The following is a 16,936-nucleotide window of genomic DNA, read 5'->3' on the forward strand; positions in this document are numbered from 1 at the left end:
AGGGGAATCTCGAACACTTACCTTCTTCTCTTTGGCCATGAGGCAAGTGTGGTGTTCGTTGGGGAAGAGCGAAGACTTGTTGAAGGCCGAGGCTGCCAGTCCTTCATTGTCGGAGTCGGATGAAGAGCAGTCTGAATCCCATTCTTTTCCAAGGTGCGCCTCGCCCTTCGCCTTCTTGTAAACCTTCTTCTCCCTCTTCCCATACTTTTCTTGTTCCTGGTCATTATCATTATCGGGGCATTGAGCTATAAAATGACCAGTCTTACCGCATTTGAAACAGGAGCGCTTTCTCTTTGTTTTATTCTTGGAGGGGTATTCTTTGCGTCCTTTGAGCATGGTCTTGAAGCGCTTGATGGTAAGCGCCATCTCATCTTCATTGAGTCTGACAGCCTCCACTTGAGCTACTTTTCTTGGTAGCGCCTCCTTGTTGCTTGTTGCTTTGAGAGCAACGGGCTGCGGCTCGTAGATGGGTAGTGGACCGTTCAAGGCATCATCCACGTATCGTGCCTCCTTTACCATCATGCGCCCGCTCACGAATTTTCTGAGTATCTCCTCAGGCATCATCTTGGTGTACCTGGGGTTTTCACGAATAAGATTGACAAGATGGGGGTCAATTACCGTGAATGACCTTAGCATGAGTCAGACGACGTCGTGGTCCGTCCATCTTGTGCTTCCATAGCTTCTAATCTTGTTGATGAGGGTCTTGAGCCTGTTGTAGGTCTGAGATGGCTCCTCTCCCCTGATCATCGCAAATCTTCCTAGCTCGCCTTTCACCAACTCCATTTTGGTGATCATGGTGACGTCGTTTCCCTCATGAGATATCTTGAGGGTGTCCCATATTTGCTTGGCGTTGTCCAAGCCACTCACCTTATTATATTCATCCCTGCAAAGTGAAGCTAGCAAGACAGTAGTAGCTTGTGCATTTTTATGAATTTACTCATTTATGAAAACGGGATTGTCAGTACTACCAAAATGCATTCTGTTTTCAACAATCTCCCAAATACTAGGATGGAGAGAAAATAAGTGACTACACATTTTGTGACTCCAAAAAGAGTAGTCTTCTCCATCAAAGTGTGAAGGTTTCCCAAGTGGAATTGATAGCAAATGAGCATTAGAATTTAATGGAATACGAGAATAATCAAATGAATAGTTTTGATTAACCGGTTTCTTCTTTGACGAGGAGTCATCATCGTTGTCGTGTGGTGAAGAAGATGAGACATCACTGTCGTAGTAGATGATCTTCTTGTTGTGCCTCTTCTTCTTCTTGTCTCTTTTCTTGTGACTCGAGCTTGAGTCGGTTGGCTTGTCGTCTCTAGGCTCGTTGAGGAAGGACTCATTTTCCTTGTCGTTGACCACCATCCCCTTTCCCTTAGGATCCATCTCTTCGGGCGATTAGTCCCTTAAATGAAGAGTACAGCTCCGATACCAATTGAGAGCACCTAGAGGGGGGTGAATAGGTGACCCTGTAAAATTCAACACTAAATAGCCACAAAACTTAGTTATAGAAGTGTTAGTGCGACTAAGTAGTTGAGAAGCGAGTTCTTGTGCACAAAACAATCACAGAGAAAGCAATCACAAGAGACACGCGATTTTATCCTGTGGTTCGGCCAAGTAACACTTGCCTACTTCCACGTTGTGGCGTCCCAATGGACGAGGGTTGCACTCAACCCCTTTCAAGTGATCCAATGATCAACTTGAATACCACGACTTTCTTCCTTATAGTCTTTTTCCCGTTTGCGAGGAATCTCCACAAGTTGGAGCCTCTCGCCCTTACAATATTGATCACAAAGAACGCACAAGAGTAAGGTTGGGAAGGGCAACACACACAAGACTCAAATAAGCAGCACAACCACGCACACAAGTCACGACTTGAGCTCGAAACACAACGCACGGAGTTCACAACTCAAATGGAGCTCAAATCACTATCACAAAGAATCGAATGCGAAAAGTTAGAGTCTTAGGATGCTTAGTGAATGCTTGGGGTTTCTCCTCCATGCGCCTAGGGGTCTCTTTTATAGCCCCAAGGCAGCTAGGAGCCGTTGGAGACAAACTTGGAAGGCCATCCTTACCTTCTGTCGAGTGGCGCACCGGACAGTCCGGTGCGCCACCGGACAGCTACTGTAGCTTGTCCGGTGCGCGATTCCCTTCCAAATCGGGCACAGTCGACTGTTGTAGCTTCGGGCCTGTTGGCGCACCGGACACTGTCCGGTCCCCCTGCAGACCATTGGCGCGACCATGTGTCGCGCGAAGATTGCGCGGCCGGCCGTTGGCGCTAGCGACCGTTGGCTCACCGGACAGTTCGGTGCACCACCGGACAGTCCGGTGAATTATAGCCACGTCGCCCCTTTGCTTTTCTCGAGGACGCCGAGTTCGCCGCGGATGACTCACTGAACAGTCTGGTGCACCACCGGACGGTCCGGTGAATTTTAGTCGTACGCCGCCGTCGAGTCCCGAGAGCAGCACTTTCATCGGAGCCCAGCCTGGCGCACCGGACAGTCCGGTGTGCCAGACCGAGCTGAAGTTTAGCTGTACAGAGTCAAGTCTTCCCTTTTCCTCTCTTCTTCTTTTAGTCATTGTTTCTAGCACTTGGATAACCATGTTAGTACATAAAACAATTCACCAAGTCTGGAAACATACTTTTTTCCTTGATTTGCACTTTTTCAATCTTTGGTACATTAGGACTTAAAGAATATGTGTTGGACACTTAATCACCAAAACATTATAGAAATGGCCCAGGGGCACATTTCCCTTTCAATGAGACGCACAACACTTGCTGAGAATGACATTTGATGATGCCAGGTGCCTCCTACCATCAAGGCAGTTGTAGCCTCACATGATACGTAGAAGCATGGGTATATAGATTCATCTATTTATTCTAACACTCGATTATGCATGATTTCTAATCGTTTGTTGGTTTTCTCATAGTCCATGTCACATGGTGGCCAGCCTTGCTCCATCTACTCGGTATATGCTATGGCCCACAAGGGCAAGACGACGTCGTACGTTAGCTACAACCCGAAAGACGGACCCAAGGCATAAATCAACACCATCGCTCACAACTGCATGAGTGAGTACACCACGATGGCAAAGGAGGTCTATGAGCCAAAATATGATTCGAGGACCGAGGGCATCAACGGAGAAGTCCTCATGAGGGTTGGAGGAGGCAAGAGGCATGTGTGGTACTGATTGGCCGACCGCGCAATCGACACGTCCTCCACTCAAACTCTATCTCACGTTCGAGTAAGGAGCACAAGTGCAAGCTCAACCATACGACCTCGACAGGACACATCATAGTATCGGATACAAGAATTCTAGGTTATTTCGTCTTTATTCGTCGTTGATTAATTATTATATATCTTTTCTTTGCATTATCGTAACATTGGGGAGAAACATTATAATCTCAGCTAGAAGAAGAGAGGAGGCAACGTGTGGAGTTGGAGGTGAGGATGATGACCGAGCAGATGTTTCAGTACATGCAGACTCTTGGCGCTGTAGCGGGTGTAGCTCCGCCACCTCTGTTGTTCACTCCAAATGCACCTCATTGGTTTTATAGTCATGTGGGTATGAAATTTTGAGTCATGTACGATATTATTTATCTTGTCACACACATGCAATCTATTTTCTGTGCAGAATCAATCGGCGTCCTTAAATGACTCTCATGCTTCGTCCAACCCTTCGTCGAACCAAAGTAATTGGTCACCTCGCTAATGTTGTTCAAATATATGTTTGTGACATACACTTGATGTTTCTGAACTTATGTGTGTGACGATTTGTGAGTTTTGTGAACTATTTTGGCAGACATGTGACTTTTGAGATGTTTGTGAAGAACTTGTGTTGTTTGTGAGATATGTGGTATCTTTGATTTATGTGATGTTGATGATATATATCTTTTATTTATTTCAATGTAATATTAAAAGTAAATAAAAATGGGGGCCTATGGTCACCTTGCCGAGTGTTGAACTCGCCAAAGGGTGTCTTTGCCGAGTGCCGTGGTCGGCAAAGAAAGCATCATGGGCACTAGGGAACATACTTTGATGAATGCTACAACCATGGCACTCGGTAAAGACACTACGTATGGAAGGCCCACATAAGCTTTATTTGTCGAGTGCCTCTGAGCCAACACTCGACAAAATCTCTGTCATCGTCACTTGCCACTGTCATAGCAGCTTTACAAAAGCACTCGTCAAAGAAACAGTTGCCGATGGTTGGTTCACCAAACCCTCTTTGTCGAGTGTGGCACTCGACAAAAGGCATGTCGAATGCATTTGATCCATTGGCGATAGCCTGTGGCACTCGACAAAGAAACCATCTCTAGTAGTTAGTTGTGTGGTGGCAGTTTGGTGTACATGTTCTGTGACTCAAAAACAAGAGATTGATATGTATGACATGTTAATTAAGTAGAAGAAATTGTCATAAGAATGAGTAAAAAGAAGAGTAGTGTATGAGGCGGCTATGAACATAACAAAGCCATTTTTGTCGTCGTTGGGCAAAGAATGCTGGGAGAGAGGTCCACCGTACCTTATGTGTTCATGGTGTCGTCATTCATTGAGGACCCTATATATATACCGTTGCTAGATATATAGGGTTAGTGGCAGCATGCATAGATCCTACATATGCACACATTTTTTTGTTCTATATAGTGCACTGTACTGTTGAGTCATCCTCTCCTTCCCCTCTCCTTTGATTTCCCGTGCTAGCTAGCTCGATCTATGAAAATATATAAATCTAAAACCGTTTTTTTTGTGTGTGTGTGTGTGAAAACTGGCGAGACTATATATACCCGATGATGGAAAATGTTAATAGTGGTCGATTATGTTGCTTAAATTAAAAGAGGTTCTCTCAGATCTTTTTTTTATTATTCCACAAGTGGGTAGAACAGCACCCTAGCTAGCAATCATGCATTGTAGTATGCATGGCACATTATACTATTCTGTTTAGTACGTGTGGAAATATCACCACTGTAGGATTATGACGACATACATATATATATCACTACAGGATTATGATGACATAGCAGGAATAATGTCATCTCTTCCTTGTTACCGACAGGATTAGTAAAGTGGTCGAGGTTCCTCAAGGCGTATCCAATCTTCAGCCCTAAAAAAAAGGAGTTGGGACTGCTACATCGTCCACAGTGATATATAAGAGGCTGGGTCTTTTTTATATTTCTGAAAGACAGCAAATTAACCTATATATATATATTGTCGTAAACGATGAGAGATATCCATGCACTGAAAAAAAAATGCGACGACTCGACGCAAGATCAATGGTCCTGTTTGGTGTACCTTTTGGTTTGGATCTTTGTGAAATAGCAGCATCTATCATACACAGTCTGCTGCTCCCTCTCCGGTCGCTTTCTCAGCTCGCTTTGCTTTGCTGCTTCCTCCTCTCCTTTTGCCTGTCCATGGATCGTCACTGTAAGGCGAGGAGAGCCATCCAAAGTGCAAGTGGATCATTACATGCGTGTTCATGCTGGCTGGCCGGCCGACCCTTGGAAGCCATTGGAAGACAGGCACCAAAAGAGCTGAAGCAAATACGAAAAGGTTCTTGACCTCCTGTCCAGTACAGTGTACAGGAATTGGGCAACCATCTATGCGTTGTGATGAGAGTCAGAGTCAGACTTGTTGCAGCCGTTGGCTGGCTCATGCTCCTCCGCCCGTTCCAGAATAAAATCGCAGCTAGCAACGTGAGAAGCCAACTAACTTCAAGATTAGCTAGATTGTCCTGTTTGGGAGTGCTTCATTTGAAGAATTACATATTTGATTTTCCAGCTTCACTATAAAACAACTTCAATAAATTGGTAAAGCAGTATTCAAGAGTGTTTAGTTTGTATATAGACTCCAGCTTCTGTAATACAAATATTTTATGCGAGTTTCCTTAATTAACCTTGATGATTAGCGAATGCAGAAAGAGACATGAATCGGTAGGTCATATAACCAATGTCATGTTGGATAATTTTTGTGTAACTTAATGGGGAGGTGCGAAAGCTATGTTTTTAGGCATCCTTTGAGGAGTTTCGAAAATTTCATGAAACAGACCTCTAGCTTTAGTTTTTTTAAGTTAGAGCTCGTGGAACTAGAACTATTTGGATTGAAGAAGCTGAATTTTTTGAAGCGAAACTCTCCTAAACAGGGAGAGTGGTATGGATATTCGTATCTCTCTAAATTAATCGGAAATATATATGTCATGATGATGATTAGTACAATATATGATGTTGTTCCGACATTGTTAGTGTTTTCTTTTTTGTATACATTAGACCAAACTTCTTAGAAGAACATATGAGATGATGTGCACTTATTTGGAATAATAACGGATGGATGGAGTAGATCGCATGCATCCCTGACCAGCCAACATCTCGAATGGAACGTTTCGATGAAAAGACACGGACGCCACATGCATGCAGGCGCAGATAGCTAGTAGTATTATATTCCATGTCGATCGATCTACACCAGATGATCTATTATTGGGCGATAAATGGGCACATCCACAGAAAAAATAAGCTCAGTCAGATGTATGGATGCAATTGCGAGTAGGGTGTACATATATATTCTCTTTAATTTAATTGGGGGTGTACCTAAATAGAAGGCATGCATGCATGTTAGGTGCACTTGAATTTTGTAAAAAAAACAATTATATATACATATAAAAAAAGCATCCTCTCCCTTGTACAGCTTGAGCCATTTCATTTCACACCATAATATTTTGCTGGTCTATTTTGGACCTAGCTTTTCCTGCTTAATCTAAAAATAATTTCATATTTCATGAGATAGCGAAAGAGGCCCTGTCAAAAATGACCATATATAGCGTAGCGTAGCGTAGCGAAGTGTGTATATATAAAAAAGGAAAGAAAGACGACGACATGGAACTTGAATTATTGTTATTGGGGGTATCGTAGTCGTAGTCGTAGATAGCTATACGTATCCTGATAGAATAGAATAGAATATAAAAAAATCTACGGTTCTCCCACTCACCAAGTTGTACTTACTGTTACATTGCGTGCAGGCTTGTGGCGGGCACGAGCTAGCTAGTACGTCTTCCACGATCACACAAGCTGCAGCTCTCCTGGAGATGGGGAATTTCCGCCGTCGTGTGGCTGTGCAAGGTCTCCAAATGCATGCTTGCTGGAATCGGTTCCTCGAAAACGACGTGCATTGCATATTTGCACGCCTCCGCTGCTTGCGAGAATAGAATATATAATATATAGTAGTATATGGTTCAAGACAAGATTGATTGGTTATTCTGAATGACAGAACCAGTCAACTGATCCAAAGAGAGGATGAGATTCCCATGACTACCTACTGTTGCTCAAGATTCTTAAAGAGGGCCATATTACCACAAATGAATTCTGCAAAAAAAAAAAGATAGTCAAAAGAGCAGAATAACTTTAAGAAGAACAATCACTATTGGCCACTTTGCAAAAAAAAAAAAAAAAAAACTCACTTCTGACTTCTTTTTTTATGCGGTGCATACCATGATAAAGAAACCTGTCGGAGCAATCTAAACCTGCACCAAAGGCTTCACCATCAGATCAGATGAAGTAAATATATATTTACCAAATCAGATCCTCCACTTCTCCTGTTGCACACACAGTTTAAAACTTGTGATTCTACAGCACAGTGCCAAATTTCTGATTTGGGACCACCTAATAGACTCCGTCAATCAGGTTCGTGGAATCAATCGGGGCAACCAAAAAAAATACAAATAAAGGTGGCCGTCATGTTCCATATCTAAAAAGGATGATCAATAACAGAGGTCAAATTGAGTAGGCCAATACAAACATGGTTTATCCCCAAGCATGTTCAGGACAGCTATAGCTCACTACAATACACAACACCAACAACAGAGCTCTTCTTTACACATGCAACCTCCATTTCTTCTGTGGATGATATGTGGCAAGACTTATGACTGCCCGCACTTCCTTAGGCACGCTACACCTTCTTCCTGGTACTCCTGCCTGGTTATCCAGAACTCAGGTGCATCCTGCACGTTCCAAACAGTACGCGGGGAAGTATATTGCTAGCAATCCATCACAGTGTAAATGCCATTCGCATATACAAGAATTACCTTCATGATCCCAGCAAGCACTGCACCTCCCAGATACACCATGTGCTTTCTCCGAGGAGGATCCTCTATCCTCAGCCGTAATTTCTGTGTACAATTAGAGAATGTGTCACCACAGGAAACAGAGAAAACATGCTAAATTGGTAATGCTGACATGAATGCATATCCTTTCGGAAAACGTATTTGAATTGTTCGGTCAATGAGTATAACAGCTATGGAGTATGGACCAATGCATGAGTTCAATAAATTTGTTGCAAAGGTCAACAGAGAAGTATAACAACTATGGGCCAATAATTACAACAATGCAAGGTAGAACATCAACAGCCTTGCAACTCTGTTGGTCCATAGAAATATAATTTCGTGCATATTACCTTTAGGCCATCTTTGTTTCCCTTCAAAACTACATCAAGATAACGGTCAAGAATTTCTTTCTCCAACCTTGTAAAAAAAGTAGTAACTTGTTTAAGAATATGCAACTCAACGGAAAAAAAACAATCAATAAGAAACATTACAGGCACTCAGACAATAATATCCAAGAAGGCTGCCAAAAATAAAAACAATTAGTATGTAATATGTTGTTTCAAACTTTTGTTTTTCCGTGTTGTACAATAACAACAACAACAACAAAGCCTTTCAATCACAAGCAAGTTAGGGTAGGCTACCTGGCTAGGGTGGCCTTCAGGTTGTCTGACAGGTCTCAATCTTTTGCTTTCGAAAAAAAAACCCAACAAAAATCACAAGTCAAGGTTCAGGCACGTAGATATCTATTTTTCATGTCTTTCTATTCAAGGCTAAATCTTTAGGTATATTTCATCATTTCAAGTCTCTTTTTACAGCTCCTTTCCATGATAACTCCGGCCTTCCACTGCCTCTCCTCCCATTGCTAATGCACTTTAGAATTCCACTACACCACTGGTGTCTTTAGAGGTCCCGTTGGACATGTCCAAACTATCTCAACCGGTGTTAGACAAGCTTTCCTTCAATTGGTGCTACCACTAGCCTATATATCTTTGTTCCGGACCTGATCCTTTTTTGTATGGCCATAAATCCAAAATTTACGTAATTCCACAACACTTATCAACATGTCGTATTCTTATATGCCAACAGTCAGCATCATACAATATATCTAATTGTTGTCCTATAAAACTTGTCTTTTAGCTTCAGTGGTACCATCTTGTCATACCACCAAATGCTTGGCACCACTTTATCCACCCTGTTTTGATTGTATGGGTATCGATACCCCCATCTCTCTGTAGTATTTATCCTAAATAGTGAAAGATATACTTTCTAGCCACTACTTGACCTTCCGAACTAACATCTTCTTCCTCAAGTGTAGAAGTACTGAAGTCACATCTCATATATTCGGTTTTAGCTGGTCTAAAATATATGTACTCTAGAGTCTCCCACCACAATTCTAGTTTCTATTTACTCTTGCATGGCTTTCATCAACTAGCACAAAATCAACCGCAAAACACATACACCAAGGGATATCCCCTTGTATGTCCATTTTGACCTTATCCACCACTAAGCCAAAAGGGTAAGGGCTCAAAGTTGATCCTTAATGTAGTCTTATTCTAATTAGGAAGTCATTTATGTCTTTATCACTTGTTCGAATACTAGTCACAACATTGTTGTATGTGTCCTTAACGAGTCCAATGTACCTGGTTGGAATTTTATGTTTGTCCAAAGTTCACCACATAGCATTCTTTGGTATTTTATAGTAAGTCTTTTTCAAGTCAATGAAAACCATGTGTAGGTTCTTCTTCTACTTGCTATATTGCTCCATCACTTGTCTTATTAAGAAAATGGGTTCCATGGTTGACCTTCCGGTCATGAAACCAAATTGGTTTATACAGATCCTCATTATTTCTATTAGATATTTAGATGATGGGTCTCTCCTATAGCTTTATACTACGGCTCATCAACTTAATTCCCCGGTAATTAGTACAACTTTAAATATCTATATTATTCTTGTAGATCAGTACCAATACACTTCTCCACTCATTAGGCATCTTGTTTGACTGGAAGATATGATTGAACAACTTGGTTAGCCATAATATAGCTATGTGCCCGATGCATCTCCATGCCTCAATTGGGATACTATCAAAGCCCTCATATTCTTGGATCCTATGCACAAATCTCCTATTGGTGTCATCAAAAGAGTCATCTAAGTGAAAAGTTGTGTCCACATTCTCCACATTGGATAATTTATCAAAATACTCTTGTCATCTATGTCTAATCTCATCCTCCTTAACCAAGAGTGCTCTGGTTCATCCTTAATGCACTTAACTTGGTTGAAGTCCCTTGTCTTCCTCTCACGAACCCTAAGTCATCCCATATATGTCCTTCTTTCATTTCTTCGTACTCAAACGCTGGTAAAGATCCTCGTATGCCCTACCATTTGCCACACTTACAGGTCGTTTTGTGATCTTCTTTGCTAAATTGTACTTCTCTATGTTGTCTACACTTCTGTCATGGTACACACATTTGTAGCATTCTTCCTCCTTAGGGAGTGTTTGGGATTGCTACACTCCAACAAATTCAACTCCACTCCACGAACTCAACCATGGAGCTGCTTCATGTGGAGTTGGAATAGAAAAAAGTGTTTGGCTTAGCATTTGACTCCAACTCCATGAATGACAAATTTTTTCAGGGATTTGTTTTAAATGACCCACATGTAGGTGACCCAAGTCTAATGTTTCTCTCCTATCCCAATCATCTCTCTCGATGGAACAACGTGAGGCATGAGGCGGCAATCTCCATCCTCGCCAGTGCAACCCCGCTCGTCAACGCAGACCGAGGAGCGGTAGGGTTGCAACGCCTGACTATCCACGAGGAGGTGTGGGGGTGAGCCTACCGACCAGACGCGAGGAGGAAAGGGAGGGGTGAGCCCACTGATCGGCCATGAGGAGCGGCAGGGACGAGCCACCAGGAGGAGGAGGCGTGACGGGGAGAGCTACCCACCGACGTGGAGGAGGCGGCGTGGCGAAGGAGCCGGCTGGATGAGTGGGCGGTGGGTGCGAGGTCCTGGGCGAGGTCCTAAGCGACGATGGCGGCGATGGTCATAGTCACACTCCCTCTCCAGCCGGTGCAGGGTCGTTGCTGTCCCTCCCCAGCACAGTGTTGCCGCCCTACCCATAGGCCGCCACCATTGTTGCTTTTTTGTGTATGGGGAAGTGAACAGAATGGAATGTTTTTTATGTAATCAGTGACAGGTGGGTAAATACTTTGCAACTTCACGATGATATAGGAAACCTCAATTTCTAGAGCACCTCTTTTGCTGCTCAACCGAATCAGTTGGGTTGGCTTCAACTCCAAGTTTTTTGAGCAGTAGAGTTGGTGGAGTTGAATGTGTTTCATAAATTGTTTGTGGAGCAGAGTTGCAAAACAAGGAGCAGAACAGTTTCAAACACCCTTAATAGCCCTTTGGTCTTCCTCGTTACACCAAATATCTTTAACTTCGCCTCAACTCCCTTTGGTTGCTCCACACACTTCTAAGGCCACCTTCTAAATGTAGGTTGCCATCTTCTTTCACATATTGTTTGTGCCAACTTCTTCCTTCCAAGTGTCATCTTTGATGGCACTTTTTTTGAAGACTTCTGTCGTCTCTCCTTTTTTTGAAAGTAGGGGCAGGAGATATGTCATTCATTAAGGGGAAAATAGGAGTTTTATGTACAGGGTGGCACCAAGGCCAAACACAACCAACAACACTAGCAAAGCGGCAAGCAAAACTATACACTAGCAAGGCAGGCATATCCTCATGAATTCATAAAAAAGAATATAGTCTTACCGACTTGGCAGACCAGGGTACATGGTACTTCCTCCACTTAAGACAATATGTTGATAGAGCTGTGAAACATGATAAGATATTCTAATAAGGGAAAAAGATGTGCAACCTGATCAAACTATTTTTTAATATGGTTTCAGCCCCTTTGTTGAATTTGACATTAGTCCAGAATATAAATGTCACATAAATTTAAATAAATTCAACACTCTAAATACCCTTAAGCACTATACTGTTCAATTTATGTCATTTAAGTTGTGTTTCGTGCAAAGAAGACAATGAGACAAGTATCCACAAGTCTAATAGTAGTATTCTGTCAAATTGCTATATTCAAGAATGCAGTATTACAGCCTCTATACAAATATATTAAATAAAAAAATATTACACCAAAGTATATATGACTATATACAACCACGATCAGGCAGAAATCATTGAGGAAGTTTGAATTCACTAGTGTCCTAGCTCATGTTTCATTTGAACTATTGAACGATTGAACTGGTAAGACATGTATACCGTCATCCTGTTGTCAATATCCATTTCCTGAATGCAACGGAATGCCATATCCGCCATCCCATCACCTTCAACATCTATCAGTTCCTGTTAAACAAATATTTGGTGAATAATAACTTATTGCTGACTTTGCTGACACAATTGCATACTGTGATCAATAACATTATGCAGAAACAGAAATGGAAGTCTTACAGGAGTGAAAAGAGCTTCAGGAGCTTGAAATCGTTCAGTGCCTACTTTAATAACTCTTCCATCTGGAAGCTGATCACAAAAACTAAGCTTACAGTAAGAAAAGGTACAGGGAAGAAATGGAAGCAGGACAACATACTTACAGTGTAACTTTTCACAAGGATTGTGGTCTCAAGTCCTAGCTGGTATTCTCGTTTGTAATCATAACTGTACATAATTTAACTGTCATGACTAGATATCCAGCAAGACAGAAACAATAATTAAGAAAATAAAACAACTTACCTTATATAACATAGCTTCTCTTTTATTTCTCTGACAGTCTCAAAGTCAGCAGATTTATTCATAGCATACCTTTTAAAGTGGGAGAATTAATTGAATTATAAAAATAATGTAGCAGCAACTGCAGAAGAAATCTTCAGAGAAAGATAGGTATTACCCTCTCCTTGAGAGTAGGTCAACAAGATAAGATGTTATATGCCTTCCAGCTACATTCATTCTCTTTGTCAGATGTGGATAAGAGTATCCATCAACTACAGGCACCTGAATGCATGAAAAAGATGGTAGGTACAAATTTAAGATTGGAAGTGGAATAAATTAGTTAAAATTAAAAGCTTCATATCAAAGTATTTGTTAAAGTAGACACTTGTCGCACAGGGATAAAGAAGGTTGATCTCTGGTCCAAACTTAATATCCCAAATGGAAATAGGTTTTGCAACATGAGCAAAATTGCATGGTTGTAGTTTTTTTAAAAGAAAATGATGTAAAAACATCAAAAGGACACGCTGAAAACAAAAAAGAGCATGAGATGCAGAGGATTCAAACATAGTTTAAAAACCAGATAATATACAATGGTCAATTAGATAGTGTTATATCTTTTTGCTATTATTCATATGTGATTGATCTCTAATTTATAAATGTAAAGATCCCAAATTCTTAAAGGCTTTCATACAGCGTACTGAATCATTGACTGGCGCACTATTTAAAATTCCATCCTACAGTGTTCTGGGTTAATATGATGCTACCATGATATTTGAGCTGGTTACACGAAGATGATTAGAAATTACCCCCCCCCCCCCCCTCTCAAACCATAATACTTAGTCAAATATAGGGAAGAACGGTATTGACATACCACATGAGTAACACCATCACCAGAATCTATCACAAGTCCAGTTAGCAAGCCTGAAACATATAATAAATACATGTAGAGTGGAGTGTTAATGTGATCTTGTATGTGCTTGTGTGGATGCACAAAGCCCCAGACAGGAGCACATGGTCAGGAGGGAGAGATGACCTTGAGCATACAGTGAAAGAACTGCTTGGATCTGGATGAAGACCCCAGCAAAGTTATATTTCTCGAACATTGTCTCGATCTGTTCATGGGATTCAATTTTTTACGCATTGATGTTAGAAACTACAGATGTGGCAGTATGTGACAAATTGATAAAAGGAAATGGCATACCATTTTTTCTCGGTTTTTCACGGGATTGAGTGGTGGATCTGTCAGTAGGATTTTACACTCAGATGGATCAACCTAAATGAAGAAAAAAAAGAAAGGTCTCAGTTTACCAAGAGCTGGGAGACTTAGGATATATAATTAAGGATATCAACTTTTTGGAGAAAGGGTATGGCATAACAAGTAAGGGCAAAGCATACCAGCAATATAGATATACCTTGAGCTCACTGTAGAAGGCATGATCCCAGATATGGCCCATGTCATCCCAATTTTGAACAATGCCATTGGTAACAGGATATGATACATCAAGTTGATGTCTCAAGTCAGCACAAGCTGCTCCAACAACAATATCCTGCAACGAACATAAGCACCTATTATAAGATGTACCCATGAACATGAAGTAAGTTCCAGAAAGATGGTAACAAAAATAGTTTCAGACCGTCAATTCTTGTTCCTGAAGTGACTCCTCATAGCGAAGTAGCGGTCGTCCGACAACACAAGGGAACACAGATGTAGGGAAGTTCTCACCAGCAAAGCCACACTTCACATACTGCGACCAGAAGGTGTGGAATTAGAGAATGAATCATCCACTTTTGTAATCTGGCTCATTGTCGTTTACTCATACCGGAGACTCAACAAGCCTCGCATCTGTCCGTATAATGTATTATAATACTGGCGAAAGCTGAGAGCAGATTAAGGTCACCAAATTTTCAGCAGGATATCACATGTACACAGAAAATTTAGCTTGTACTAAAAGCCTCAGGCTGAATCGACATTTCTTCTGTGCATCAATATATCTATCTAGTAACTGCATTGTTCTACAGACTATATGTCTGACATTCATGAAATAATTTATGGTTTTCAACTGAACAAAAAATTGGGGGGGGGGGGGGGGGGGGGGGGATGGAACTTAACCCAAATACGCTGTCAACACAAGACCTAGACATTTTTGACCAGCAAATTTTGAATATACAGAGAGCCCACGTTAGAAGGGCTAAAATAGCAATTTTTTCCAACTTTTCGAGCACCCCACGCCATTGTTTGTGAATAACAATTCCCGACTGCGTCAGCAAATGTGGTTTCAAGCTAATCCAATGCCCCTGAACTACCAAACTGCGGCGACCGATGCCCCAGCAAACAACCGTGTCTCGCTTCGAGTCATCCATGGCTCCCAGCCACCGTCCAGCCGAATCCATCCACCGGCGGTCCACTCACGAACCGGCTCCTCCGAGTCGGTGGCCGAAGCAGCAGCGGATTGCGTCGGGGTGGTACGCGAGAAACTCGGGCGTGACCCAGAGTAAGAACGGGCGGCGGATCTAGTCTAGGAAGGAAGCGGAGATGGTGTGGATCAGGGAGGGGAGGGCTTACCCCGGTACCATTGTCGCACACCACTACGTTCCTGCTCTCCATTCGCGCTTCTCTACCTCCCCCTCCTCCTATGGGGAATTGTGGAGACAGGTGGGGAGAAGAGAAGACGAACCAGACTGCGGGAGCGGGACTGAAACTACGGACGGTCCCTGACCCTGATCAGTACTACTCGTGTCGTTAGTGCTTCTCTTGTGTTCCTCCCTCTCAAAAAAAAAGAACAATTGGATCTATATCATTAAAAGATCCAAACTTTAGATATATACCATGGATCTCACATGTCATTGACTCATGTGGACCCACATGTAAGTGAGATAGTAATGGTATGGATCCAAAGTGGTGATCTTTTAATGGTATGATCCAAATTTCCCCAAAAAAAATGTTGCTTCTCTTGTGTTAATCGTTGTCTAGTTACAAAATACTCGCGGTCACAAAATATAATTCTATTAGCCTACATTTTTTCGTCCACGTTAATATAAATGATAATGAATATAAATATAAATGTAAACAGCATTCATATGGTACTTAATGAATGTACAATTAGTCTCAAACAAATTATACATGTAAATTGGTCTTACATTTGTATTCCTAGCTCAATGGTATACAAAAGACAGTAGATAATAACATTACATTACAACATTACATCTCTACTGTTGGAGAGGGAATTCTTCGGCCGGGTGGCAGAATGTATCCGCCCTAAATCCTAAGATGAAGAAGGGGCTTAAACGTTTTGCCTGTCTTGCTAAGCGATCACCGAGCACATGAACACACGAGGATTTATAGTGGTTCGGGTCGTCGGAGCGTAATACCCTACTCCAGTGTGTGTTGGATTGTTGTGGAAGCTTGAAAGCTGAGAGTCTCTGTCTAAGTTTGGTCTAAGAGAGCTTGTGTTGTAACGTTGCATGACTCCCCTTTTATAGCTAAAGGGATGCATGTACAAGGGTGCTGAGCCCCGACATGTGGGCCCAGGAACATAACGGATATAGTGCTTGGAGCTACTAATGTTCGCTGCTGGAGCAATCTTCTCGCGCATTGACATCTGAGATCTGCATAGCATCGGCGTGCAGGGGAAGCTTCTCGTATAAGGGATGATGGACACAGTGCGTCGCGCAGCACGGGCGCACTGTTTGACAATGGACTGGACAGACGCGCCGTCTGCAGGATGGCCCTCGCGCGACCTGCTAGCGGAGTGGACAGGACGCATTAAATGCTGAGGGGGCACATCGCCTGTCAGCAGGGTGGACAGGCGGCGCGTCCTCTCCGCAATAAATGCAGAGACCGCGTGGCCTAGAGGCCTTACGTCAGGCTCCGCCCGCTGGCTTATGTCACGGGCAACAAGTCACGTGGCAGCATCGGGTCTCCGCCTGAGCGGGGAGCGCAAGCGCACAGGATAAGGCCTGGACACGTGTCAGTACCGGACCCTTGCTTACGCCAGGGTATCCCCTGTCCCAGGACCTCGCTGTGGCCCGGACCTTACTCGGAGGGATCTGGACCCCATCCAAGGGACCCGGCATGCTTACTTGGGAGTCCCGGACCGTAATCGGGGGTCCGGGTTGTGCGTACAGGGGGTCCGG

General features: G+C 42.6%; 1 protein-coding gene across 1 annotated transcript; it reads right to left on the minus strand.

Annotated features, from left to right (window-relative positions):
• Window positions 1–7,693: 7,693 nt before the first annotated feature.
• Window positions 7,694–15,562, minus strand: LOC103633595 (actin-related protein 2). The gene is made up of 15 exons (XM_008655288.4): window positions 15,366–15,562; window positions 14,437–14,547; window positions 14,215–14,349; window positions 14,004–14,075; window positions 13,836–13,914; window positions 13,674–13,723; window positions 12,981–13,084; window positions 12,827–12,895; window positions 12,688–12,751; window positions 12,548–12,616; window positions 12,359–12,442; window positions 11,852–11,910; window positions 8,433–8,499; window positions 8,065–8,148; window positions 7,694–7,980 (listed from the first exon to the last, which is right to left on the minus strand). The coding sequence occupies exons 1-15, from the start codon at window positions 15,405–15,407 to the stop codon at window positions 7,900–7,902; spliced, it is 1,170 nt and encodes a 389-aa protein (XP_008653510.1). The 5' UTR covers window positions 15,408–15,562; the 3' UTR covers window positions 7,694–7,899.
• Window positions 15,563–16,936: the final 1,374 nt, after the last annotated feature.

This window comes from Zea mays, chromosome 7, assembly GCF_902167145.1.
Source record: "Zea mays cultivar B73 chromosome 7, Zm-B73-REFERENCE-NAM-5.0, whole genome shotgun sequence".
Taxonomy (NCBI): Eukaryota; Viridiplantae; Streptophyta; class Magnoliopsida; order Poales; family Poaceae; genus Zea; species Zea mays.